The sequence below is a fragment of the Cyprinus carpio genome, chromosome A12 (assembly GCF_018340385.1).
Source record: "Cyprinus carpio isolate SPL01 chromosome A12, ASM1834038v1, whole genome shotgun sequence".
In the NCBI taxonomy this organism is placed as follows: Eukaryota; Metazoa; Chordata; class Actinopteri; order Cypriniformes; family Cyprinidae; genus Cyprinus; species Cyprinus carpio.
The window spans coordinates 11,595,360-11,621,375 of NC_056583.1; the positions used below are offsets into that span (position 1 = coordinate 11,595,360).

Here is a 26,016-nt window from a genome sequence, read left to right on the forward strand (position 1 = left end):
TAAAGAGAATACATTAGCATGCTGCAACAGGTTCCCACCAATCAGCCTTTGATGTCTCAAATGAATCAAACTGTAGCTTGTTGTTTTTGTGCTATAGTAGCGTGTGTTCAGCCTAGTTTGCCTTTATAAAAGTGTGCGTCACCCCCACTAAAAGTCTTGTGTTTAGAGCGTGTACTGTAGAGTGCAGCCTAAGGCTCAGTGCTGCACATATGCTATGTCATTGTTCACACCTTGTCTGTCTAGATAGCTTTAGGCAGCCATCTCTGCTAGCATAAAAGACTGCTGTGTTTTTGTGGCAGTGAGACATAACAGAGACATTACGGTGTGTATATATATATATATATATATATATACACATACATACATATACATATATATATATATATATATATATATATATATATATATATATATATATATATATATATATATATATATTATATATATATAATATATATAATACATATATATATATATATATATATATATATATATATATATATATATATATATATATACATACATATATGTATGTATGTATATGTATATATATATATATATAATGTATGTATGTGTATAGGTGTGTGTATATATATATATATATATATATATATATATATATATATATATAGGTATATGTATGTGTGTGTGTGTATATATATATATATATATATATATATATATATATATATATATATATATATCTATATATATATATATATATATATATTATGAAATATAAGGATTAAAAGCTAATTAAAAAAAAAAAAAAAATATAATATAAGGATTAAAAGCTAATTAAAAAGTAATAAGTACTATTATAGTATAAAAATAACACTGGTCAGATGCAGGATTGAGCAGTCAGACATTATATAATAATGCTAAACTTTGAATAAACTCTAAATCAATATATAATAATGCAATATTTGAAATATTGCATTATTATTGATTTTGGGTTTATTCGAAGTTGTGAATAAATTCAATTCAATCCAATGTGAAACTGAGTAAATAAATAGACATGAAATAGTAAATAAAAAGACATTAAATATTATATTTCATGTCTATTTATTTACTCAGTTTCACATTGGGCACGCAATCATGCAAGGTTCGTGTTTGCACCATTACATAATTTGCGTGTTTTCTGTAGTGAATAGACTCTTAAAACAACTCAGTCACTGTACATAAATGGCAAATTTATTCTTAGTGTCTTTTTCCCAGCCCGCTTGAAACACAATTTCATGTCAGTCAAATGGACTGAATTTCATTGCTACACAGGTCCTCTCTGCCATTTGTGGAATGTCAGCTGACTTAATTTACAGCATTGTTTAGCCAAATGAGGAAACAATCACAGGCTAGGCCATGAGGTTAGGAAAAAAGGTTAGAAGGTGTTATTTTAAACTAGATGACACAAAGGTTAGGTTACACAGAGGGCTAAAGTTAAATCATAGATTATTTAAATAATTCCACTCAATAAAAGAAAAAGTCTCATTAGCTATTAAATTCTTTAAAAGGGTTTACAAAGACTGTTATTAATGTTATAAAATGTGTGGGCATTCAAAGAGCTGTTGGCCCTGAATATCCTGTTATCTTATTGGTCTGTTCCAGGTCTTAGAGCAGCACATGGATGGACGTTGGAAAGGACACATCCATGACAGTCAGAGAGGCACTGACCGTGTGGGATTCTTCCCTCCTTCCATCGTGGAAGTCATTAGTCGCAGATCAGGTATATTGAATAATTCTATGTTTTATTGTTCAGATTGCACAAGCATTTACTACAAATATATGGACCATTGTCAAAATTGATGATAAAAGTTAGTTAGGTACCCTTATTTCTTTGTATAACAACAACACAAGATGCTACGGGGTACAAAACACTTACTTTCTCTTTTGTGTTTAATAAAATATTTTTTATCAGCATAAAAATTTTTAGATTTGAAAAATATAAGACATCAGCACAAGTTTTTGACTTAGAAGTAGTGGATCATTATTTTTTGAATTACATTTGTTTTAAATCTTTCAGAATCCTAAAACTACTTCTCTATTTTTAGGTTTAAAACAGAATTTGAATCCCAGTTTTTAAATGCACTCTCTGACGTTTTTATCCCACAGTACGCATATCAAAATAATGCATACTAAAGTAGTGCAGTTCTCATAAATTCTTGTAGACATGTAGTCCATTGATAAAGGCACACACAGACACACACTAATGGGATTAACAGGAACATATTGGGGACAGGCGGATCAGCTTTACAGCTCTGTGCTGCCATGAAAGGGGGAGCCAGACTTAGATCGCTAGGTCCTGAGCAGAAAATCTTTCCTCGAAATGAGCCTAGTAATTTTTTTTTTCTATGTGAGAGCGAGCACAGCGGCAGACTCAGCATTCTGTCGTGTCACAGCATCAACATCTTGCTGCTCACACGAAATTAGCCTCCGCTCTAAGCTCCTGCCTCAATACTGCTGAAGAGACATGATGGAGGCAAAACAGCCAGATTAAGACCCAACCACTTAACTCATTGTGCTGGGGTGTTTCTCCCACCCACATCTTATCAGGATGCTAAACTCGCCACAGTTCCATCTTAGTTTTTGAAATGAATGTAAGGACAGGGAAGAAAGTCACTTTCATGTCGTTCTAAACCTGGCCTACTTTCTTTCTGGAACACAAGTGAAAATATTTTGAAAAATGTCTTTTTATACAATGAAAGTTAAAGGGGTCCATTGTTGTTTTGGACCTTATTGACATTGATTGTGTGGACAAAAACAGTTTAAATAAATCAATGCGGAACAAAATAAGAATGAGTGAATGATGACAAATGTTCATTTCCAGGTGAATGATCCCTTTTAAGATGGAATTTTCTTGTTTCACCATTTTATTTTATTATTTGTTTAATAAATAATAAAATGAATATTTACACTGCCATTTAAAAGCTTGGGGTTGGTAAGATTTTTTTTAAATGTTTTTTCTTATGCTTACCAAGGCTGCATTTTTTTTTCCATTTTTTTGATCAAAAATACAGTAAAAAAAAACCTGCAATTTAAAATTAAAATGTAAAATATCTGTTTTGTTTTAATATATTTTATAATGTAATTTCTTCTTGTGATGGCGAAGCTGAATGTACTGCAGCCATTACTCCAGTCTTCAGTATCACATGATCCTTCAGACAATCTAATATGCTGATTTGGTATTCAGAAAACATTTCCAATAATTATGAGTGTTGAAAATAGTTGTGCTGCTTAATATTTTTGTGGAAATCATTATACATCTTTTTTAAGATTCTTTGATGAATGCAAAACTCCAAAGAACAGCATTTATTTGAAATTTTTAACATTATAAACATCCTTATGTTTATAATAAATGTCACGACTTTCACTTTTCACTTACGGTCACATTTGATCAAATCAATGTGTCCTTTCTGCATACAAGAACTAATTTATTTAAAAAATAAATGTACTGACCCCAAACTTTCATAAACTTCCATTAGTTTAAATTATTTAAATCATGTCTCTAGTGGAAACATCTTTCTCAACGCTGATGTTTCATTTGTGTCCATGGTGCCTCATTTGTGTTTCCATGTTGTGTCCATAGGGGGCATTCTCTCCCGGCAGGCCTCACTGCCCATCCAGAGACATCACATTCTATCCAGAGTGCTGCCCTCACATAGTTCTCATCACACCTCTCACACTGACGACTCCTACACCTTATACTCATCCACCCGTCCTGTACTGTCTCACCACAACGGGCTGGATCAGCACCCAGGTAGCGTGAGAATTAGTCTCCTAAAGCAAGTCCCCATCCAAGAGCCCATCCAAGCATTTATGAAAGCAAAAAAACACCTCCATCCCTGACCATGTGAGCAACATAAACTGTACTCATCTTAGCCACATTTAGCCAAGTTTCCCCAAAGTCCAAACTCGTGGAATTCCTGGTCGAAAGCTTATTTTGGCACCAATATACTCACAGTGAAGTTCTTTTTCGCTTAGGAGTTAAATGTTGTTTGAAATACCTTTGCAGCTGTATACTGTTAGCAAACATCTCGACAGCACCCACGCTGCTGAGAGCACCATTTAGATGAATATGTTAATATGCGCTGCCTGGTTTCCTCTCGATAACAAACACACAACAACGACAGTGGTGAGAAAACATAAGTTAGGAAGGCATCTGTTCGTAGTTCATGTGGTTATTGCACCAGCTCTGCAATTCAGCATTCCAGTCAAGTCACGTTTATTTAGCACTTTATACAATAATTTGATTTAAAACAAGCAGCTTTATAGTACAGTAACATAAAAGACAATGCCATCTGCAGGATTTTTATGCTTTTACACGCGTCTAAACAGAAGGAATGGACCTATTACGTACTTGCCACGGACCAATGGTAGTTCAAAAGTTTTTACCAGCCGCAGCAAACATTTCCAGAAAGTTTGGTTTGGCAAGTCGTACTGACACCAGATGAACTTTGTTGAACTTTGTCCGAAGTGACGTAACACCAGTTCGTTCTTCGAATTTGCTTGAAGTATATCGGGGCCTTAAGATTCCTAGAGTTTCCCCCCCATGGCCCTTTAAAGTGTTTGTGTTTGCTAGGTGCGATTCCCGACAGTCCCAGTGCCCTGTGTAAGCCAGCTAGTCCCAAAGAGCCAGAGGATATTTGGGTCCTCAGGACCTCTGTTAATGGTAAGAGTTTTCCGTTTCCCCAGGCCCCTGTTCGTCATTAGTATCTCCCCAGCCTATTTTCTCACCCCCACAGCCGTCCGCTGGTCCAAAAGCCTGCACACCAGTGACTTTCGTCTCAAGTTGAGTTTTTTCCAGCTATTTCACAAGGGTTCCTGTTCCCTGAGGCTATATTTGTCCTAAGTTTGTCAGCCTACCATCAGCTTGCCATTCACACTGCTTAATTCGCACTAGCCCTCCTCAACATTCCCTTGTGCTCCTTCATTTTCCCCTTGTCTACAGCGACCTTGCTGGAGTTCAGAGATCGTAGTTACTAAAAATCTTTACCCCATTTGTTGCCCAGTGTGTAGTAAAGCAGTCCTTTTTAAGAGGCAGTATCTCACCAGCTGTTAGTTTTCTTTCTCCTGTCTTTGTTTATTCCTCTTTCTTTCAGCAGGTGACAGGAACAGTGTGGGCAGTGCAGGCAGCATGGGCAGCAGTCGCAGTGCTGGCAGTGGACAGAGCACTGAGGGAAACAATGGACCCAATCAGTCACCTTCTGCTGTCCAGGACACCACCAAGGTGGGCTTCAGTCTTAGGAAAAACAAGAGATTTTATGATTCTGTCTGCACATCCATTGATTTTCATTAGGGAACTGAAGCTGTGAGAAAACTGTGCGGAGAAATATGCAACACTGATTTATTCACAAGATAGCGGCCTCATCATAGAACAGTACAGAGATTTCATGGTTCATAGAGGCACCAAAGGGAAAAAATAATTAGTGTTATATATAGAAGTCTACAGAAGTCATGCATGATTATTTTTGCCTTGTTTTCACCAAATCTTATTTTTCTTGTAATCTTGACAAAACAAGTTATTTTGAGTTTTTCTAAAGTTAACTTGAAAAGCAAGTCAGAAAAATAACATTAATGATCTAGAGAACATACCATAGTTAAATGACTATTATCCTGATATTATTAGACTTTAAAAAAAAAAAAAAAGATAAATTAGGTCATTGGTATATTAGATATTTCTATTTACACTTATAGTCTCTTATGCTCACCAAGTCTGCATTTAATTGATCAAAAATACAGCAATATTATTACAATTTAAATTGTAAAATTTATTCAATTTATTTAAATATATTTTAGAATGTTATTTATTCCTGTGATGGCAAAGCTGAATTTTCAGCAACATTATTACAGCGTTCAGGGTCTCGTGATCCTTCAGAAATCATTCTAATATGCTGATTTGGTGCTCAAGAATGATTTCTTATTATCAAGGTTGAAAATGGTTGTGCAGCTTAATATTTCTGTGGAAACGGTGATATAATTTTTTCAGGATTCTTTGATGAATAGAAAGTTCAAAAGAACAGCGTTCGTTTTAAATAAAAATCTTTTGTAAAATGATTAATCTCTTTACTGTCACTTTTTATTATTTTAATGCATCCTTGCTGAATGAAAGTATTCACTTTTTAAAGAAAAAAAAGAGAGAAAGATAATAAACTTTCTGACCACAACAATTTGGTCAAAGGGTCTAGCAAATAGAAAAGGATTTTGCTCAGCAAGAACGGTAATTAGAGCTCATATATTCATCACATTGGTATTGACTAAATACATAACACAATACTCTGCATTTTATATGCAGCTGAGCGTATGATTACTCATACTGCAGCATTTATTTAAACTACCGTAGAGAACCTAATGTTGATCTCAAGCTGTGATTTACCCCTAATATTCTCAATGATTGAGTCTGTAAACATCTGTGACAGAGACTCTTACATTTGAAATTAAAGAGATATTATGTTCTTGCTGATAATTATAATTAATATTCATATGTTGTAATTGGAATCTCTGTGTGAAGTCTTTCACATGCAGTGGTTGTCTTTCTAAGCTATTTCTGCTGTTCAGCTGTTGAGTTATATGTGACGCAGTGCTGTTGTTTTCGTACATGCAGCTGCCTCCCTCTGCTGGAGAACTGGTGGAACAGTGCAGTCAGGCCCCTGGCCCCGCAAAACAGATGGACCCTCATTCAGGTCAGAACCTCTGCTGTTATATATACATTTCACTTATTTAATTTATGAATGTCTTAAAATTAAGAAAGAACTGGCTGTTATTTTTTATTTAATTTATTTTAACATTTTAATTATTATTTAATAAAATATCTAAAAAAAAAAAAAGCCCTGGTACTTAATATTATATATTAAATATCCAATCCAGCGAAATGTGCCTTAAGTATCCAAATACTTTCAGGAGCCTCTGTATATTAAAATTTAAAGAGAGTCAGTTTAATGAAAGTTTAATGCACCCAATTTAAAAAGACTCTTGCACTGTCCTTTAGATAACTCATATAATTTTTGATATCCTTGAGCACATCTACTTGTTGTGTCTTGTCCATAAATAAGGCATTCAGAGAATCATTTAATACATGTCACCTCAGACCTGTGTAGTCATTAGCTTATTTTTATCTTAAAAAATAGCCATGTATTTCATAAATCTACTATAGTTTAAAATGGAGAAAAAGGTTCCAAAGACCGCAATAAAAACATGAGCAAGGCAGCTTAAAAATACCGCATTTTTACTTTAAGACAGATACTTTGGAGTGTCAGATTTCACTAGTAGGGAGGGATGCAATGACAGAGGCAAAGTTTTATGTAAGTCAGAAATACAGAGGAGAAGAAGAGAATTTGAGAAGGAGAGAAGATTATCAGTGACACGGACACAAGAGGGTTTCTGTAGTGTCTTTGACTCGAGGAGGATCTAAAAATAAGCATGAGATCAACAAACTCTCCTAAAACCTTCTTATTTTATGGAGGTGAGTTAAATGGGGGGCATGTTCACATGTGAGTTATTGCTGTTAATAAATATTGATTTAATCCTATCTTCATGGCTTGTTGCAAGTTAATGGATTATCATTATATGGATTTTTATTATTTAATAACTGTAAAAGGATAGTTCATCCAAGAAAGACCTTTGTTCATCTTCGGAACAAAAATGAAGATATTTTTGATGAAATTCGAGAGCTTTCTGATCCTGCATGGACAGCAATGCAACTGAAAAGTTCCCAGACCCAGAAAGGTGTCGTGGTACACCTGTGATTGCGCTATTCTGCTATGATCCGTTCTAAATGAAGATGAAAAACAGTGCCTCGGGTAACAAAAAAACATTTCTTTTCTGTTGAAACATGTACTCCGCCAGCACACTGAAGTATAAACATGCAGGTACAATAACATGTATGAAAGACTTCACTGTGATTCACAGTCCACAGCCTAAGGCAATCGCAGAGTCTTTGACCAACAGAAAAGTTTGTGTGCTTTAGGTGCTCTTGGTTTGAGGATTCCACTGAGTGGCTTCAGACCTGGAGAACATCATGTCATACACCCACAGCAACTTCTAGATGGCAAGGTGAGACCAAGGCGGAACAGCATTTTACCATATCAAAAAAGTTGTATTTATTTTCATGTTAATTAGATGCCACTTGCAGTGGTCATGTGCTAATGTTGCATACAGTTTGAAATGTTTATTGTGGAATAATTCACTCCTTCACTGACTAATTCTATATAGTACTGCACACTATTTGGGTAGTAAACTAGTATTCTCTTGGAATAGTAGCCAAACACATAGCGTTGCACAGTCATCTATATCCTCTTTATTGCCTATTTTAATTTAAAATGAAATGTTAAACTATTTTTAAACTAGAGAATTGGATCTAACTGTGGTTGTGAACATGACTGACCCATTGGGCTTTTGTGCATAATGCTCAGCCGTCTCTTTGTATTAGGATGCTGAGGCTATTTACCAGTGGCTCTGTGAGTTTCAGCTTGAGCAGTACACATCTAATTTCCTCACAGCTGGCTATGATGTGCCCACAATCAGCAGAATGACCCCTGAGGTGAGCAGTCTTTTTGTGTATCAGCATTTAAGTATGTGTGTATCCTGCTGCATTTCTGGCACAGCAGATTTGTATTCATTACTGCATTTGATAGATTTCAAAGCTGAACATACCATCATCATTCATTTTTAAAGTGTATCAATCTGTTTTTTATGTTCTAGGATCTCACCGCTATTGGTGTTACAAAGCCTGGCCACCGCAAGAAGATCTCCGTGGAGATCGGCAACATGAATATCCCAGAATGGCTGCCGGATTACATTCCAGTAATTCAGTGCTATATTTTCATATTTAAATGTTTATATAAACATACATGTGCTGTACAAGTTCAAGGTTAAGACATTAATGAGAGCTTCAGGAGTTTATAAACACATAATTGGTAGATTCATATCACAGACATTAACTTATATATGCTTAACCAGCTGAGGCACATGCGAGGATTAATCAAAAGAAATAAAAGCAGCACCTTTATGTTTGTCTGTTTGTTTCAGTCTGATATTGGGAAGTGGCTCAGTGCTATTGGGCTGCCACAATACCAGAAAAAGCTAGCAGAGAATGGATATGACTCCATCAGCATAGTGCAGGATATCACATGGGAGGATCTACAGGAAATTGGCATCACTAAACTGGGTAAGAGGATGGATAGATACACTACCGTTTGATTTTTTTTTTTTTTTTTTGTGTGTGATTTAAAAAAAAAAAAAAAGTTTTGAAAGCGTGCATTTATTTGATAAAAAATACAGTAAAAGTATATTACAATTTTAACAAACTGTTTTCTATTTTAATATATTTTAAAATATAATTTATTCCTGTTTTCTTTTCATGGCAAAGCGGAATTTATTCTTGTCTTCAGTTTGAGAAATCTGTCTGTTGTGCTGATTTGGCATTCAATAATTTCTTATGAAAATTTCTTATCAATGTTCAAAAGAACTGTGCTGCTTAATATTTTTGTGGAAACTGTAATAAATCAGAATTATTTAATGAATATACAGTAGAGTTAAAAAAAACTTTATTTGAAATAGAAATCTTGTAACATAAATGTTTTGAGTGTCACTTTTGAGCAATTTAATGAGTCCTTGCTGAATAAAAGATTATTTCTTCTAAAAAACAAACAAAAAATTACTGACCAAACATTTGAATGGTATTGTAGATAGATTGATTGCACAAATGCATTTAAATGGTGGTGTGGATTCAGGCCTAGAGATAAAACATCAGTAATATAAAATATCCCCATGTACATAAGATTCCAAAAACACATTTCTGTTTCTAGTGTATTTGTTTTTTCTAAATGTAAATCTGTGGATTGACATGTTGTTTATCTACAGGCCATCAGAAAAAGCTGATGCTTGCTGTTAAGAAGCTCAGTGACGTCCAGAAGGCTCGTAAGAACCAGGCTGAAGGGCAGGCATTGCTACAGCGCAGGAGACTTCCTCCCACCCTCGAGCTGGTGGCCATCGAGCATCACGACAGCTCTGAATGCCCCTCATCACCTCTATCACCAAAGATGCTCACCTTCCAGGACAGCGAGCTGAGCATTGAGCTACAGAACGCCATGGCGCGCAGCGGATACAGTGGAGGCCAAGATGGTCTCGGAAACATGAGTGGACCAGCCATGCGTCTTAGTCAAGAAAGCATTGGTACACGGTCAGGTGGGTCGGGGCGGTCGCAAGAACGTCCAATGGCATCAGTATCCCCCAACAGCCGCTCACAAGAGAGCCAGGGCAGCATGGACAACAGTCCCAACAAAGAACAACATTACATAATCAATCACAGAATACAAACAAAACCATCAAAAGTCAAAGTGGCGCCGATGTTGCCACTACAACCTCATCAGCCCTCATCTGGCAGTCCAGCAAGGACACCACCCATAACCACTAGTAAAATAGCACGTTTTGCATATCCACCCGTCCTCACCAAACCTAGACCAGTGGTCTCTCCCTCTCAGCCCCATCATGGATCACCTTTAGGCTTTAGCTACCTGCAGCATCAAAACTGCAACGCCAACATGGGAAGCCCAAGTCCAATCAGACCCCTGCAGCCAAACGGGGACACACAGTGGTCCAAAAAACGCACTCAGAGTCTTTCACGCTATGCTATGTCAGATGGAGAGAATGAAAAAGATGACATCTCAGCTCCTATGACAACTTCCATCAACGTGGCATCTTATGCCACGCTTACTCGCAAACCAGGCCGCAGCCAGCCGTCTTACAGTTCCAGTGAGCGTCAAGTGGGCCGCAGTCATTCCTTCGCAATACGTGCCAAAAGGAAAGGTCCTCCTCCTCCCCCTCCAAAGCGACTAAGCTCTGCCCCGAGTGGGGCAACTACAAGTGGGGTTGAATTGGAGAGCGCAGGAAGTGTCAAAAGCATTGCATCCAGGCTGGAGAACAATACAGGAAGCCCCAGCAAGACATGTAACAGCCCTGTTTTTAAAGCCATGTCCCCAGCCATCTCGCCAAAAAATATGGAAAACCGTAGGAGGACTACTAGTGAATCTTCAGTGTATGAAATGAAGCATGGTGGAGAAAATTCTGCTGGTGAAAACATCAGCCCTCTGAGGAACCAACAAGGTTCATCATCGTCACGGGAGAGCATACCTTTTGCAGAAGAGGGCAAAGTTACAATCAAACAAAGGACCAAAATAGCATCCCCTAAGATAGAGTCTGAGGCCGGTGTTGAAATTTTGAAGCTGGCACAATCTATCAAATCATCCCTAGAGGTGCCTGAGTTTAACTTAAAGGAATCAGACACAGTCAAAAGGAGACACAAGCCAAAAGAACTGGAGATGAAAGGTCAGGGCTCCAGCACGGAAATAGGAAATGAGAAGGCCACAGAGACAGAGATGGTCTCGCAATGCATGCACAATGGTGGATTGACAAAAAATCCTTATAAATATGGCCTCTCTCTGAAACCAGGATCTCCACATAAACCTCCCACCCCTTCTAAGCCCACACGCCATTCTTCTGCAGCAAACTCAGGTACTGGCTAGAGAAAAGAAAGCACTTTTTGTATAATTTTTTTTTCTGTCAGTTCAAAGATTGTATTAGAAAAGGATTTTTATTTAGAAATTTATTTTTTATTTTCTATTATTTAGAAATTTATTTTATTAAGTAATTTATTTATTTAAAACTTTATTTCAAAGTTTGGGGTCAGTATGATTTTTAAAAAATAAAAAAAATCCTTTTATTCAGAAATGAAACTATAAATTGTTTAACAGTGACAGTAAAGATGTTATAATGTTGCAAAAGATTTCATTTAAAATGTTTTTTTTCTTTTGATTCTTTTTATCAATTAAAGAATCCTAAAAAAAAAATCACAGTTTACTCAAAACCAAACAGCAGAACAGCTGTTTATTAACATTAATAATAATAAGAAATGTTTTTTGATCACCAAATCTGCTTATTAGAATGATTTCAGAAGGATCATGTGACACTGATGACTGCTTTGCCATCACATTAAAAATACATTAAAAATACAAAAGTTATTTTAAATTGTAATAAATTTACTCTTTATTTATTTATTTATTTATTTATTAAATGCAGCCTTTTGAGCATGACTTTAAAAAAAAAAAAAATCTTACTGACCCCAAACTTTTGAACAGTAGTCAAGATATGAATGTGTAGGTCTTAAAGGCTCATTTACAGCATAATTGTGTTAATGCCTGAAAACAAGATGCATTGAACGCATGTTAGAGATGATGTATCCTTATTCGTCGTTCTCCACTTTAAACATCAGCATTTATTTCCTCCAATTACCAATAAATTACTTCAGCACCCAAGGGTCTGAAAATTGGTCTTTATATGCATGACATGATTTAAATATTGCACATATGATCTGATCACACGTTAGAGCCGTTCAGCTTAACCTGTCTTTATTTACAGCTGTAAATATCCTAATTCCCCATTTTAATAATATAAAACACATTTATACAGAGACATTTCAAAGTCTTACAGGCTTAAACTGTTTGATGCTTTATTTGGAATTTTTTGTTAAAATCAATGTGTAAGCCCATTTTACTTTTTAATATATGGTGTATTTCTACAAAAATGGGTTTTTATATATACAAAAAATATATAGGGCAGAACTCCATTGTTTTATTCATTAGGATTGATTGGATCTAGTGTTATTTTAGTGTTTAGTAATATTTTTAATTAGCTTTTATTTTTACATTTTCAGTTTAGATTTTAATTTAATTTTTATTAATTTTATGTGCTTTTTTTTTAACAAAATATTTCTATTAAGCTTTAATATTAGTTCACTTTCAGTTTTAGTAATTTTAGTACTTCATCTTAAACATATTTCTGGTAATTGTCAATGCAACATTTCTAATTTTCTTTTTTTTTTTTTTATTTAAGCTTTTCATCTAATATTTAGATTTTATTTCAAGTTTATTTCAATGACCATAAATGCTGAATAAAAGTTTTAGTTTCAGTTAATGATAAGAGCACTGATTGATGCTATTGAAAAAAATGTAATTAAAAATAGCCCTGGGATTCACACAAACATTTGTCCATTGGTTCTGTTTATTAACTAATGCTGTACTAAATCATTGTTCTATCTCCACCTTTTGGCTGTCGTCAATTTTCTTCAGGACTGACAGTCAGTGTCATTGCCGTCTCACCTCCGTGTAGTCCTCTGGCTCACTGTCCACCAAACAAAGCACCTCAAGGTCAGTCTGTACTGGCAGGAAAGTCACAGGCTGTGACGGAAGGCCAGAACGTGCTGGTCCACAAACGACTTGAGCAAACCAGCACGTCACTCGAGGCAGCCCTTAAAGTTGTGGAGAAGAAGTTGGCTCAGGAAGATCCAGCAGACAGGTAACACCAACCACTTATATTTGTCTTACTGTAACTGTCCTTTTTGCCATATAGTAGGTTGGAAAAGTATTAAACAGCTTGAATCCACTTTTTCTCACAATAGAGGAAATTCTGTATTTCGATGAGACAGGTTTGCAGATGGTCTTAATGACTGAATGAACTCTTGTCACAACAAGCCCGCTGGGAAATCTAACAATAAGTGATATCCCAAAAACTAGTGTTTGTTTTTCCTTTGACTCTTTGATCATTTTTGGCTGTGATGAAGACAGATTGCTGATGTCCTTATCTCACGGATGAGACAGATGGTGTCTTTACAGTTTGGACTTTCATTTGACTCCCCTCCTCTTTTGTCACAACAAATCCACTCTCAGCAGTGTGCATTTTGAACAGATTTAGATCATAGTGTAGCATATGCTAATCCTAGATAACCCCCGTCATAGTGTTTTAAATATAGGGATGCTGTGAATCTAATCCTGACAGTGACTGTTTCGAACAAGTTACTAGTGTGTTATCTACTGATACTGATATACAATGTTAAACACTATACTGTGTACAAGTTATTATTTTTTAAAAACAATAAGTACATTTACAAATCCAAAGCAACTTACAGTGCATTCAGGCTATACATTTTTTTTTACCAGTATGTTAAACAGTAGGCAAAGCTGAATTTACAGCAGATAAATTGTATGTATATTTGAAGTTGTAAATAAAACATTTTCAAACTGATTATTTTAGTACATTTTACAGAAAAATCATTTTTCAGTCTTTTTACTTAAAAATGTAACTTTTAATTCAAGGGGTACTTGCCATTTTTTGTTCTTATAAAATGTACTTGCAGTGTCCGAGTGAAAATTGTTCAGAAAGTTATTAAAGTAAATCCTACACCAGATTTTTTAGCGCACAGTCCTTCAAAAACATTCTGATATGCTGATTTGGTGCTCATTAAAGATTTTTATTTTTCAAAACTATTGTGCTGCTTAATATTTTTGTGGGAATAGTTATAGATTTGTTTTTCAGGATTTCTTTGAAATAGACATCTTTTGTAACATAAATATCTTTATGGTCACTTCTAAACAGTTTAATACATCCTTGCTAAATAAAAGTATTAATTTCGTTTTAAAATATCTTGAAGAATCCAAACTTTTAAATAGTGCATATTAATATATTATTACTTGAAATAAAATGGTTATTTTGGCTAAAAACGTGGGTAATATTATCTCCAGTTCATCTATCACACTAAAAGCTGAGATGAAATGCATTGCATTGAAGGAGTACGCCCACATCGCCCGTGGTCCTGAGAACTGCAAACTCTCATTGAAATTGAAAATGCTGAAAATAAACACTTCTTTATTAAGACATACACTCACGATATTCCCATACTAAACCTTGTTCTTTCTCTTCTTTCTCTCAGGGGCATCAACACAGTGAAGTCAGCTGGGAACATTCTTGATGATATTGGGAACATGTTCGATGATCTTGCTGACCAGCTGGAAGCCATGTTGGATTAACCTACTGTAATTCCTACAGGTATATTTTGCGTGGGGCCTTCACGTGGGAGCTTCTGGATGTTTTAGACGTGCAATGTCTAACTTTTCAAACTTTGTTTACGCACTTTGGTGGTCCTGCTTACAAGTATTGGTTTTAACAGTTGAATTAAATGAGCTAATTTAAGAGACCAGTAGTAACGGACTGTTGGCTGGATCGTGCCTCAAATTTCCAAAAGATCCACTCAAGAACTTCTGCAGTATCCCTTACCAAACTGTTGCTTTCTGCATCTTTGTCTCACTGGGACAGAATGTATCTGCAGTGAAGATTGCAAAATGTCAGCACTTACTGTTCAGATCTACTTTGCTAAAGCTCTTTCAACCGAGACACTTTAATTTCCTGTTGTGCTCAGATCAAGACTCACTGTTGGCCTCTAGCGAATGGATATTCTGTGTAAAGTCTAAGTGAGATACAACCTGCTTCAAGTGCTCTGAGATTCATCACTCTTCAATTTTGTTTTCTGTAGACTGAAAGATCCTTTATTCTGTTCAAAAGCAATAATACAGCTGATCAAAAACATAACCAAGAAAATGCTTGATTTATTAATGACCCAAACCTCATGGACCAAGTATGTTTGACTGTACTGTAACTTTAAATATCAAAAAAGGTCCAAGTCCTGCCAACAGGTTCAGTGTTGTACAGTATATTTTTAGTTTCACTGTACATTGTATGTTTCAATCTTTGCATAAGAATTTAACTAGAGCTTAACATGTTAAGACAATGACTTTTCTTAGCATACTAATAGTATATTTTGACAACCAAAGTGTTTTGGGAAAGAGAAACATTTAATGGATTGCATCTATTATATATTTTTGTACCAAAATTATAATTTATTGGGTTTGTCAGGTAAAAAAGGGAATTCTGTCACTCTGACTGAAATTGACAAGCACAAATAGAAACTGTTGCACTACATTTTTAGGCTCAATTGACCAAAAGGAAACTTTTATTTTAATAAAATAGGGCCTATGTGGTTAAAACACACAAAACCACCAAAATATGATCTGGTAGAATATACAGGACAAGAAGTGTTCAAATGGAGAATTCATTTAAATTCACTTCTGACTCTTGTGCACATTTACCATCTTTATGTAGTGTATGCATTATGTATCTTTTATTGGATGAATTTATTTCTGCATGTACTATACACTGGCAGGACGGCCAGTACTTGACTGAAAGAGACCTTTCTCTAATTGTATGATGTGAACTACATTGTTCAAAAGAATTGTATATGTACTGTAATAACTGCAAAAAGACCAGACCATCCTGTTCTTGCATGGTTTTTTTTTTTCTAAGTAACAATCTAGAATTACAGGTTTTGTATTATGTGGCGTAATGATATTTTAATGGACTTTATGAAAACAGCACTGCTGGTGCTATGGTATCATTTAAATGAGCACTGTGTACTTTATTTATCAAGTTCATTCCTTACTGCAGTGCTTTGTGTGGCATAGCGCTGTCAAAAACTAAAGACACGTGATTGTTGCTTTGCCTGAGTGGGGCCATCAGTACCATACAGTAAATATAAATAGACCTCGAATTCATTCATTTGAACTACTTGAACTATTATGTTTAATAAAATAAAATCATCAAGAGATCAATTCTCAGACTACTCATGTCAAAGTGGCTCTAACATTTGTTTTATGTAGTGCCAGCTCATAGAAACTATCACCTTAAACTCATGGGATAGAATTTTTTTTGGTTTTATTGTAAAGACAAACACCAGAAACAGTGGGAAAACCATGAAAATGGAATGAATTAAACCAGAAACACCAGAGAGGGAGAAAAGTGCAGAAAATGAAGTGTTCAGCCATTGAGCCAGCTGTCCTGACATTTGGTGTAGTCACAGATCTCCTCTGGTTTGAACCACAGGTTGATCTCGGTGTTGGCACTTTCGAGAGAATCACTGCCGTGAATGATGTTCCTGAAGTAAAAGCAATTTAATATTAGCAAAAACTATTGCAAATAAATACATGAAAGTGCAAGACAAACAGATCCAAATATAGTTTGGGGTTGGTAAGAATTTTTATTGTTTTTAAAAGAAGTCTTTTAATGATCACCAAGGCTGTATTTTATTTGTATTTATTCATCAAAAACAAAGCAATTTATATATATATATATATATATATATATATATATATATATATATATATATATATATATATATATATATATATATATATATATATATATATATATAAAAATATTAATAATATTATATGAAATATTATTTTCATATATTTAAAAAAAGTAATTTATTCCTTTAATGGCAAAGCTGAATTTTCAGCAGCCATTTTTCTAGTCTTCATGACATGATCATTATTATTATCAATGCTGAAAACCATTGTGCTGCTTAATATTTTTGTGGAAACTAATATATTTTGTTCAAGAGTCTTTGAACAGAAAGTAAAAAAAAAAAAAGAAATCTGTAACAAATATCGTTTGGTTTTGAAACCAATATATGGTTTTGATTAATGCCTTTTTTTTTTTTTTTTTTTTACACACGTATGTGTGTGTGTGTGTGTGTATATATATACAGTACAGACCAAAAGTTTGGAAACATTACTATTTTTAATGTTTTTGAAAGAAGTCTCTTCTGCTCATCAAGCCTGCATTTATTTGATAAAAATACAGAAAAAACAGTAATATTGCGAAATATTATTACAACTTAAAATAATAGTTTTCTATTTGAATATACTTTAAAAAAATAATTTATTCCTGTGATGCAAAGCTGAATTTTCAGCATCATTACTCCAGCCTTCAGTGTCACATGTAACATCCAGTCTATCACATGATCATTTAGAAATCATTCTAATATTCTGATTTATTATGAGTGTTGGAAACAGTTCTGCTGTCTAATATATTTGATGAATAAAAGGTTAAAAAGAACTGCATTTATTCAAAATAAAAAAAAAATTCTAATATATATTCTAATAATATATTTTCTTTACCTATCACTTTTTATCAATTTAACACATCCTTGCTGAATAAAAGTATTGATTTTATTCAAAAAAAAAGAAAGAAAGAAAAAAATTACTAACCCCAAATTAATGACCAGTAGTGTATATTGTTATTAGAAAATATTTATATTTTAAAAACACACAAAACATTTTTTTTTTTAACTTTTTATTCATCAAAGTATCCTAAAAAAGTATAACATGTTCTGAAAAAATATTAAGCAGCAGAACTGTTTCCAACTTTGATAATGAATCATCATATTAGAATGATTTCTAAAGGATCATGTGATGATCCTAAAAATTCAGCTTTGCGTCACAGAAATAAATGATAATTTAAAGTAGAATAAATTTAAAAACAATTATTTTAAATTGTAATAATATATCACAATATTACATTTTTTTCTGTATTTTTGATCAAATAAATGCAGGCTTGATGAGCAGAAGAAACTTCTTTCAAAAACATTAAAAATAGTAATGTTTCCAAACTTTTGGTCTGTACTGTGTGTGTGTGTGTGTGTGTGTATATATATATATAATATATATATAGATATATAGATATATGTGTATATATATATATATATATAGAATTGTTGGTGGGGGTTGTAAAGAAATGATGATAATAATTATATACATGTATATGTATATGTATATGTATATATATATATATATATATATATATATATATATATATATATATATATATATATATATATATATATATATATATATATATATATACATACACGTGTGTGTGTGTGTGTGTGTGTTTATGTATGTATATATCGGGGTGGTGAACTCCGGTCCTGGAGAGCCACAGCCCTGCAAAGTTCAGCTCCAAACCTAATTAAAACTCACCTGCCTGTAGCTTTCTAGTAACCCTTCAGACCTTGATTACCTTGTTCAGGTATGTTTGATTAGGGTTGAAGCAAAACTCTGCAGGGCTGCAGCTCTCCAGGACCGACGTTCACCACCCCTGATATATATTACTGGTCCCCAACTTTTGAACTGTATACATTTGTCTTTTTCTAACCAAATGTCAAAATAATTGATTGTTGTGCGGAGTGGATGTACTTAAAGCAATAGTTCACCCAAAAATGAAAATTTTATGTTTATCAGAGATGTACAGTAGGTGACTTTGTTTCTTCAGTAGAACACAAATTATGATTTTTTTTTTAGCTTCAGGCGTTGTAGTCTCTCAATCTACAATGCTTGGTAATGGTAACAGAATCTATGAGAGAGAAAAAACATGCACAGAAAAATCCAAATGAAACCCTGTGGCTCTTGACGATACATTGATGTGTAAACACACAAAACAATTGGTCTGTGCAAGAAACTGAACAGTATTTATATCATTTTTTACTTCTGATTCACGCAATGTCAGAACTGTTAGAACTCTTGTGAACGCGCTTCACGGCAGCCTGCATCATCATCATCTTGTTGCTTTATGGCGGATCGCAGACTTATAGGTGGCGGTAAGGTGCACTTATCTCTCAAATGGACCATTAACATTATCTACAATCTCAATTAGGAGTGTCAATGGTCCACTTGAGAGATAACGCAAGAAGAATTAGATGATGCAGGCTGCTGTGAAGCGCGTTCTAACAGTTCGGACATTGCGTGAATGTTTTTTTTTTTTCTCTCTCATAGATTCTTTTACCATTACCAAGCATTGTACTGCTGAGAGACTACAACGGCTGAAGTTAAAAAATAATAATTTGTGTTCTACTGAAGGGATGCCCTGGGGGTAAGCAGATAAACATCAAATTTGCTTTTTTTGGGTGAACTATCGCTTCAAATATTAAATCTAACATTCAGACAGTTATTTTCCATTACATCTGCTGTTTAAATGCAGTCATCAAAATGTTATTTTAGAATACAGTGCAAGATCTTACCGGACAACCTGAATGCAAAAGTCCCCTCTGATAGTCCCAGGTTTGGAGTCAGTGGGATTAGTCTCACCGAGCATTATTCTGCCTGTTTTTATAACATCAAAACCCTCCCACACCTAAAAACATATCACAGAATTAGTACAATCAACTTTATAAGATTTATGAAGAATACTTATTAGCAATTAAGGAGAAATATTTTTAAATTCAAAGTGCCCCAGAGTCACACTCTGGGGGTAAATAATATAAATAGGTTTACCATGGCAACCACAGGGCCAGAAGACATAAACCTAACAAGCCTATGGAAGAAAGGCTGATCCTTCAGGTCACAGTAGTGCTGTCTCAGAAGATCCTCATCGGCCTGCATTGAAGACAAACATACAAAACATGAGCAAAAAGGCATACAAAGTTTTGAGAATGAAAGTTCCTCTAATCTGACATCAACTTTTTTGTGACTGAATCTTTATTTTAAGGCAATGTTTACTGTATGTGTGTGTGTATATATATATATATATATATATATATATATATATATATATATATATATATATATAATATATATATATATTAGACCACAATGATCTATAATTAGAGTTAGTAATTGGTTTAACCATTAGAAGACAAGCTCTAAATGGAGCTTTCTACAATTAGAGACAAGAATTCAGGAAAAACCCAAAATATATTAAGTTTTTAGTCAGTTAAGTAATATAATAGAAACTTAATTAGAAAATCAATTTAAAATGCAGTTGTAATACAATAATAATTTTTAAAACATTCATTAGAAAGTCATTTTTAATATTATATATTTATATTTTGCCTGTAGATTTCTTTTCCAGTGGCATCTGGGGGTATTTTTATAACCATATATATGCAAATAACTAGATGGTCACAGGGGATATAAATAGCAGGTGCAACCTTGCAGATTACTACAATTAGAGGTAGTAATTGATTTAACCCTTAAAAGACAAATGTGTCAGAGAGAGAGCTCAAGTTCTCTCACACCAAGAGGAAAATGTGTAGAGTTCAATGTGAAAAAGTTTTTTAGAAAATCATACGTGTATATATTAATAATATATTAATAACAGAACGTTGTTAACAATGAGAGCTGAGCAGTGATGTAGGTGTCTTACTGCAAAATATTCTATACATGTTAAAAATGTAGAAAGAAATCTGTTGTCAATTTCGCCCTCTCAGCGCTGTTACTATTAAAAATAAAGGCATGTCCCATTAAAACAATATATATATATATAATAAAACAACAACTATTAAATGTTTACCTGGATCAACTTCATAGCAGCTAACTTGAAGCCTTTCTGTTCGAAACGCTTGATGATCTCTCCGATGAGCCCCCTCTGCACTCCATCAGGCTTGATGGCAATGAACGTGCGCTCTTCATTTCCAGACATTGGGCTTCAAATGAAAATAAATGCCGGTAAAACACACGCACAAAACAAGACCAGTAGCAATGACAGAAGTGCATTCAAACTTACGCCGTCGCACATTTGACACACTGAGCTGAAGGTGTGGAGGGGGTTTTGGGTGATGAAACCCCTGAGCCCGTCACTAATTAGGTTACATGTCAAGTGACTGTGGGAGATCCTTCCTGCCCTGTTTTAATCTGCATTGTCGGCTTAAAGCGTGACTGGTGATCTGATCTGCTCGCTGTCCTCACGTATCCTGTCTAGTCGTTATCTAATCACGATTTCATTTGAACAAACTTTATATCGCTGCCATTATCTATTATAAAAAGTCAATGATGGTTAAAGTCATATAGAAATTATAATTTTCATTCCAATGCGGCTTTCAGATTTAAACGGACACTTCTAGAAAACGATTATTATAGCTACAGGTTATTTATATTCGATAAAATTTCGCTCATGCACTAAATTTGAAGTAGCATCTGCGCCTGTGCAACACAGCCTACCAACTGTTTAAAATTTACCTGGGCATTGACATTTCATTTGTAAGAATAATTTTTTGTCACAATGACAGTAATAAGATAATAAAAAGGAGTGGGAATATTTTTCTTACATTTTTCTGATGACAGTTCACGAGTCTGAAGTGGATTCCTCACGCGCGCGCTTTCACTAATCCATGATCATCTGCACTAAGTGTTTTCTGGAGGTGGGCGGAGACTGATTCAAAGGCAATGGCATTCAGCCATTTTTAATCTGTTGCGATGGAATTAAACCAAATGTATATGCAAAACATATATTTGGTAAAACCTTTACAAATCTTGCTTGATTTTACAAAATTATTAGGTTTTCCACTGGGATAAAGGTCTTACATTTAAACAGGCAACATCACTTTCTGTCTGTGCATCAGTTATTTGTATTGCCCCCAACAACACATTTGTACCTTTATTATTATTATTATTATTATTATTATTATTATTATTATTATTAAATATGATAGATTATAAAGATGGGGCTTGTTGCCACACTTTTTATTCCAGTGAATGAATATTTCTCAGAGTAAGTTTTTTCTTTTATTAATAGGCTTTTAGAGGCATTATTTTTAAAGTAAAAAATTGATGATGATAATAATGCTAATCATTATTATTATTAGCAAATCAACAATAAAACTTTACATTTTGTTTTTTTTAAAGATATCTTTTTTTATTTAAAATTGTTTATTTATATTTTACTCTAAAATATGTAATATGTATTACTATTATTTTCTTTTTCTTTTCTTTTGTATGCATCTTTATAAATGCATTAATAAAGATTTAATATTTTGTGCTTTGTCTATAGTGTAAATACAGTATCTTGTTTACAATCCTTTTTTAATGGAGCTCTAATGAGTTACATTACTTCTAACATGTAATGGGATATCAAAATTCATTATGCATTATGGCTTAACTGCAAACCACATTAGAGAATGATAAAATATCTGATTTGTTAAGAGCACCTAAAGCAATTTATCCACAGGCCACTAATCTAACAGCAGAGGGGCAGTGAGGGACTGATCAGAACTATGGTTAAGCCAAGCATTACATTCTGCACATAGTGCATGGCCATTATCTCTATCTGTAGAACATCTTTCACAGGTGAATTAGACCCATTAGACCATCTGTACAGTTAAGAAATATGCAGCAAATCCCTCAGCATCATATACGGAGTTAATCCTCAGGGAACCGCTTCACTGCAGTCATGTCAGTTACTTATATACACTTCCACATACTCTTTTCCACAGTTCCATTAAATGCCTTATATGCAAATGTCAGTTCAGTATCTAATGCATGCATAGTATAGTGACGCTTTTGGCTCTTGTTCTTGTAACACTATTATTTGACCATTCGTAGAGTCTTTTGATAGCTATAGGGAAGGTATGAGAGTCAGTTAAAGGGGTCATATGATGCTGCTAAAAAGAACATTATGTTGTGTATTTGGTGTAATGCAATGTGTCTATGCAGTTAAAGGTAAAAAACCCACATTATTTTCCACATAATGTACATTATAGTTTCTCCTCTATGCCCTGCCTTCTGAAATGCGTCAATGTTTACAAAGCTCATCATTCTGAAAAGCTAGGTGTGTTCTGATTGGCCAGCTATCCACTGCGTTGTGATTGGCCGAATACCTCAAGCGAGTGAAGGAAATGTTACGCCCCTCACCATACCGTGTTCTGATGGTAGCATAATTCAATAGAGAAACGACAAACAACAAGCGCTACTCTGAATTCTGTTCAAAACACGTTTGAATCATCAGTGACAAATTCTTTAAATATAAAAAATTTACTTACAAGTCGGTGAGTCAAAAAAGCCAAAATTTTAGTCTTCTCTCCCAGGATAAGGAAACAGTCCTCTATAAAATGTGTTGCACACATCTGAATTTTTGGGTTGAACTGTTCTGGAACAGTGTTGTAAATACATCTTAATCACTGATTTCTAGTCGTGTCGTCTTTTGGAAGGCCAAACAAAGTAGTATCGCTTTCACAAATGAAACCACAGCGTCACACATGGCAGGCTAGAGTGAGCGGCGGCAGGTTAGAGAATGGCATCCGCTTCATCCTCAGTGAAAGCCGATCCGGCGATCCACAGCGCGAAGTTGATGTATTTCCTCAGCGACCAACACGGATCAGCGAATGACGAAGCGGATATCATCCTCTTTTGGAAGGCCAAACAAAGTAGTTTCGCTTTCACAATGAAAAATCTTGCAAATCTTTCCACATCATGACGTAGACACGTGGGGGCGTGTTAGAACGAGCCGTTTTAGGTAGGCGTGGTTATCTCTTAACTTTTATAAAGAATATCTCTTTGGATTTGAGACTTTAGTCTTTGCAACTTTACAGATCTTCTTTATGCACCAAGAGATTTTTACACTCCAAAGAGAAAGGAAAAATTTTAATCGCATCATATGACACCTTTAAATTTCAGCTTTGTGTAAAGAGCCTGGGCATTTGAATTACAATATTTCCTGGCAATTAAATGTTACAATTTGGTGGCTTGTCAAGTCAAGTCACCTTTATTTATATAGCGCTTTAAACAAAAAAAATTGCGTCAAAGCAACTGAACAACATTAATTAGGAAAACAGTGTGTCAATAATGTAAAATGACAAAGGCAGTTCATCATTGAATTCAGTTATGTCATCATGCAGCTCAGTTCAGTTTAAATAGTATCTATGCAATAATTTGCAATCAAGTCAACGATATCGCTGTAAATGAAGTGTCCCCAACTAGCAAGCCAGAGGTGACCGGCAAGGAACCAAAACTTGTAAGCTTGTAAGTCTTAGTCCTCTTAAATAAAGCATTGCACTCTACTGACAATAAAATGAAAAGCAGGAGTGTGGAAAGGAGTTTGTGAGTGTTTTTTATATTGGTCTAATCGAAAATCCTGTTCCTACAATAACCTTTTATTTGCTTGTCCTTTTAATATTAAATTAAAATGTAAGATTGTAACCAAACCATAAGTATAATTTGAGAAACAAAAATAAAAAAATAAACTAACACATTTGGCTGAAACAAATTAGACTTTGTCCAAACTACAATTCTTTTCAGTGTACATGCACTTATGCAGTCACATACACATAAGGAAAAAAGGAACAGAGAACACAAAGGTTTGTGTGTAGCTTTAATCAATAATGCAGTATGTGCAACTTTTCCATACTATATATATAACCCTACCAAAGTTTTAGTGTTCTCAGCCTGTTATCCATTTAAAAAATGACCCTGACATGACAAGAATGACTGCTGATAAACTTCAGTCAAGTTTTAGCAATAATTCATGTTTGTTTTCTCAACCCATCTTTCCTATTTGCAGTCAATGCAGTTTTGGCAACAGAGGGATTTATGATGCTGACCCTGAGAAAAAGACATGAAACAAACAAGTCAAATACCCCCAATACCCAATCACTGTGCAATGACTCACATTACTGACAAAAAATTTTGTAGCAAAAGTTGGACCTTCACAAGTGAGTGTCAATTCAAAAGGACCTGACAGGAACAATATTGTGGTCTCTAAAGGTGCAATCACATTTACCGTTCGGGGAATTTCTGTAATCAATGCAATAGGAATCCACACGCAATTGGGAATATCGCTTGAGGGCGAAATATTTCAGATTCTACATTGTTTTCAAGTTGGTCAAGACAATCGACCTGCATCGACCAACAGAAAGCATCTTAGTTTGAAAGTAACATTTCTGTGAGTTCTGCTTCAAACATTGCTACACTCTTGACAATAAAAAAAATATGACTGACACTTAAAAGAATTAGTTCACCAAAAAAATAATGAAAAATGCTGAAAATTTGCTCACCGAAATGCTAAGATGTAGATGATTGTTTCTTCATAGGAACAGATATGGAGAAAATTACTATTACATCACTTGCTCACCAATAGATCCTCTGTAGTGAGTGGGTGCCATCAGAATGAGATTTCAAACAGCTGATAAAAACCACAATAATCTACATGACACTAGTCCATCAATTAGCAACTTGTGAAGTGAAAAGCTGTTTCTCTAAATGGTGCTTGATCTGTGCACATTTCTCACCTGATTCAGATTAAACTTTTTTTTTTCTTCTGCTGGAAATATAATGGATAGTTGACTCGTATTGTAGTTGAAGTTAAAAATGTCAATGATAAATTTGTTTCCTACAAATGTCTTATTCTGATGGCACCCATACACTGCAGAGGATCCATTGGTGAGCAAGTAATGTAATGCTAAATTTCTCTAAATCTGTTCCAATGAAGAAACACACTCATCTACATCTTTGGATGGCCTGAGAGTGAGGGGGGTGAACTATTTCTTTAACACCAATTTGAAACTGCAGTTTAGTTTATCGTCCTTAGCTA

At 34.5% G+C, this 26,016-nt stretch overlaps 2 protein-coding genes across 9 annotated transcripts in view; one reads left to right on the forward strand and one right to left on the reverse strand.

Moving 5' to 3' along the window:
- The window catches only part of caskin2 (CASK interacting protein 2), a 48,982-nt gene extending 32,703 nt beyond the window's left edge, over window positions 1-16,279 (forward strand). For 2 of the 7 annotated variants that reach the window (XM_042767552.1, XM_042767554.1), the window contains 12 exons: window positions 1,606-1,723; window positions 3,584-3,754; window positions 4,577-4,666; window positions 5,097-5,224; window positions 6,599-6,677; window positions 7,961-8,046; window positions 8,423-8,533; window positions 8,695-8,796; window positions 9,022-9,160; window positions 9,856-11,505; window positions 13,119-13,344; window positions 14,756-16,279. In XM_042767552.1, the coding sequence (XP_042623486.1) occupies window positions 1,606-1,723; window positions 3,584-3,754; window positions 4,577-4,666; window positions 5,097-5,224; window positions 6,599-6,677; window positions 7,961-8,046; window positions 8,423-8,533; window positions 8,695-8,796; window positions 9,022-9,160; window positions 9,856-11,505; window positions 13,119-13,344; window positions 14,756-14,852 (2,997 nt within the window). In that variant the 3' untranslated portion in view covers window positions 14,853-16,279. The remainder of the gene's footprint in view (window positions 1-1,605; window positions 1,724-3,583; window positions 3,755-4,576; window positions 4,667-5,096; window positions 5,225-6,598; window positions 6,678-7,960; window positions 8,047-8,422; window positions 8,534-8,694; window positions 8,797-9,021; window positions 9,161-9,855; window positions 11,506-13,118; window positions 13,345-14,755) is intronic. The other 5 variants (XM_042767553.1, XM_042767555.1, XM_042767556.1 and 2 more) reach the window with 5 other exon arrangements.
- A 294-nt stretch (window positions 16,280-16,573) lies between these two features.
- On the reverse strand, window positions 16,574-21,853 carry LOC122146998 (nucleoside diphosphate kinase A-like). Of its 2 annotated transcripts, none has more exons than XM_042767560.1 (5): window positions 21,761-21,853; window positions 21,007-21,139; window positions 19,989-20,090; window positions 19,736-19,848; window positions 16,574-16,810 (listed from the first exon to the last, which is right to left on the reverse strand). In XM_042767560.1, the coding sequence occupies exons 2-5, from the start codon at window positions 21,133-21,135 to the stop codon at window positions 16,693-16,695; spliced, it is 462 nt and encodes a 153-aa protein (XP_042623494.1). In that variant the 5' UTR covers window positions 21,136-21,139; window positions 21,761-21,853; the 3' UTR covers window positions 16,574-16,692. The 2 variants fall into 2 exon arrangements, with proteins under 2 accessions (XP_042623494.1, XP_042623493.1); XM_042767559.1 differs by lacking the exon at window positions 21,761-21,853 and adding an exon at window positions 21,220-21,548.
- Window positions 21,854-26,016: the final 4,163 nt, after the last annotated feature.

Coding starts and splice junctions, on each gene's coding strand:
- LOC122146998 (XM_042767560.1), bottom strand. CDS start 21,135: ATGTCTGGAAATGAAGAGCGCACGTTCATTGCCATCAAGCCTGATGGA. Junction 19,849..19,988: donor CTGGCCCTGTGGTTGCCATG/GTAAACCTATTT, acceptor ATATGTTTTTAG/GTGTGGGAGGGTTTTGATGT. Junction 16,811..19,735: donor TTTTGCATTCAGGTTGTCCG/GTAAGATCTTGC, acceptor CTTTTACTTCAG/GAACATCATTCACGGCAGTG.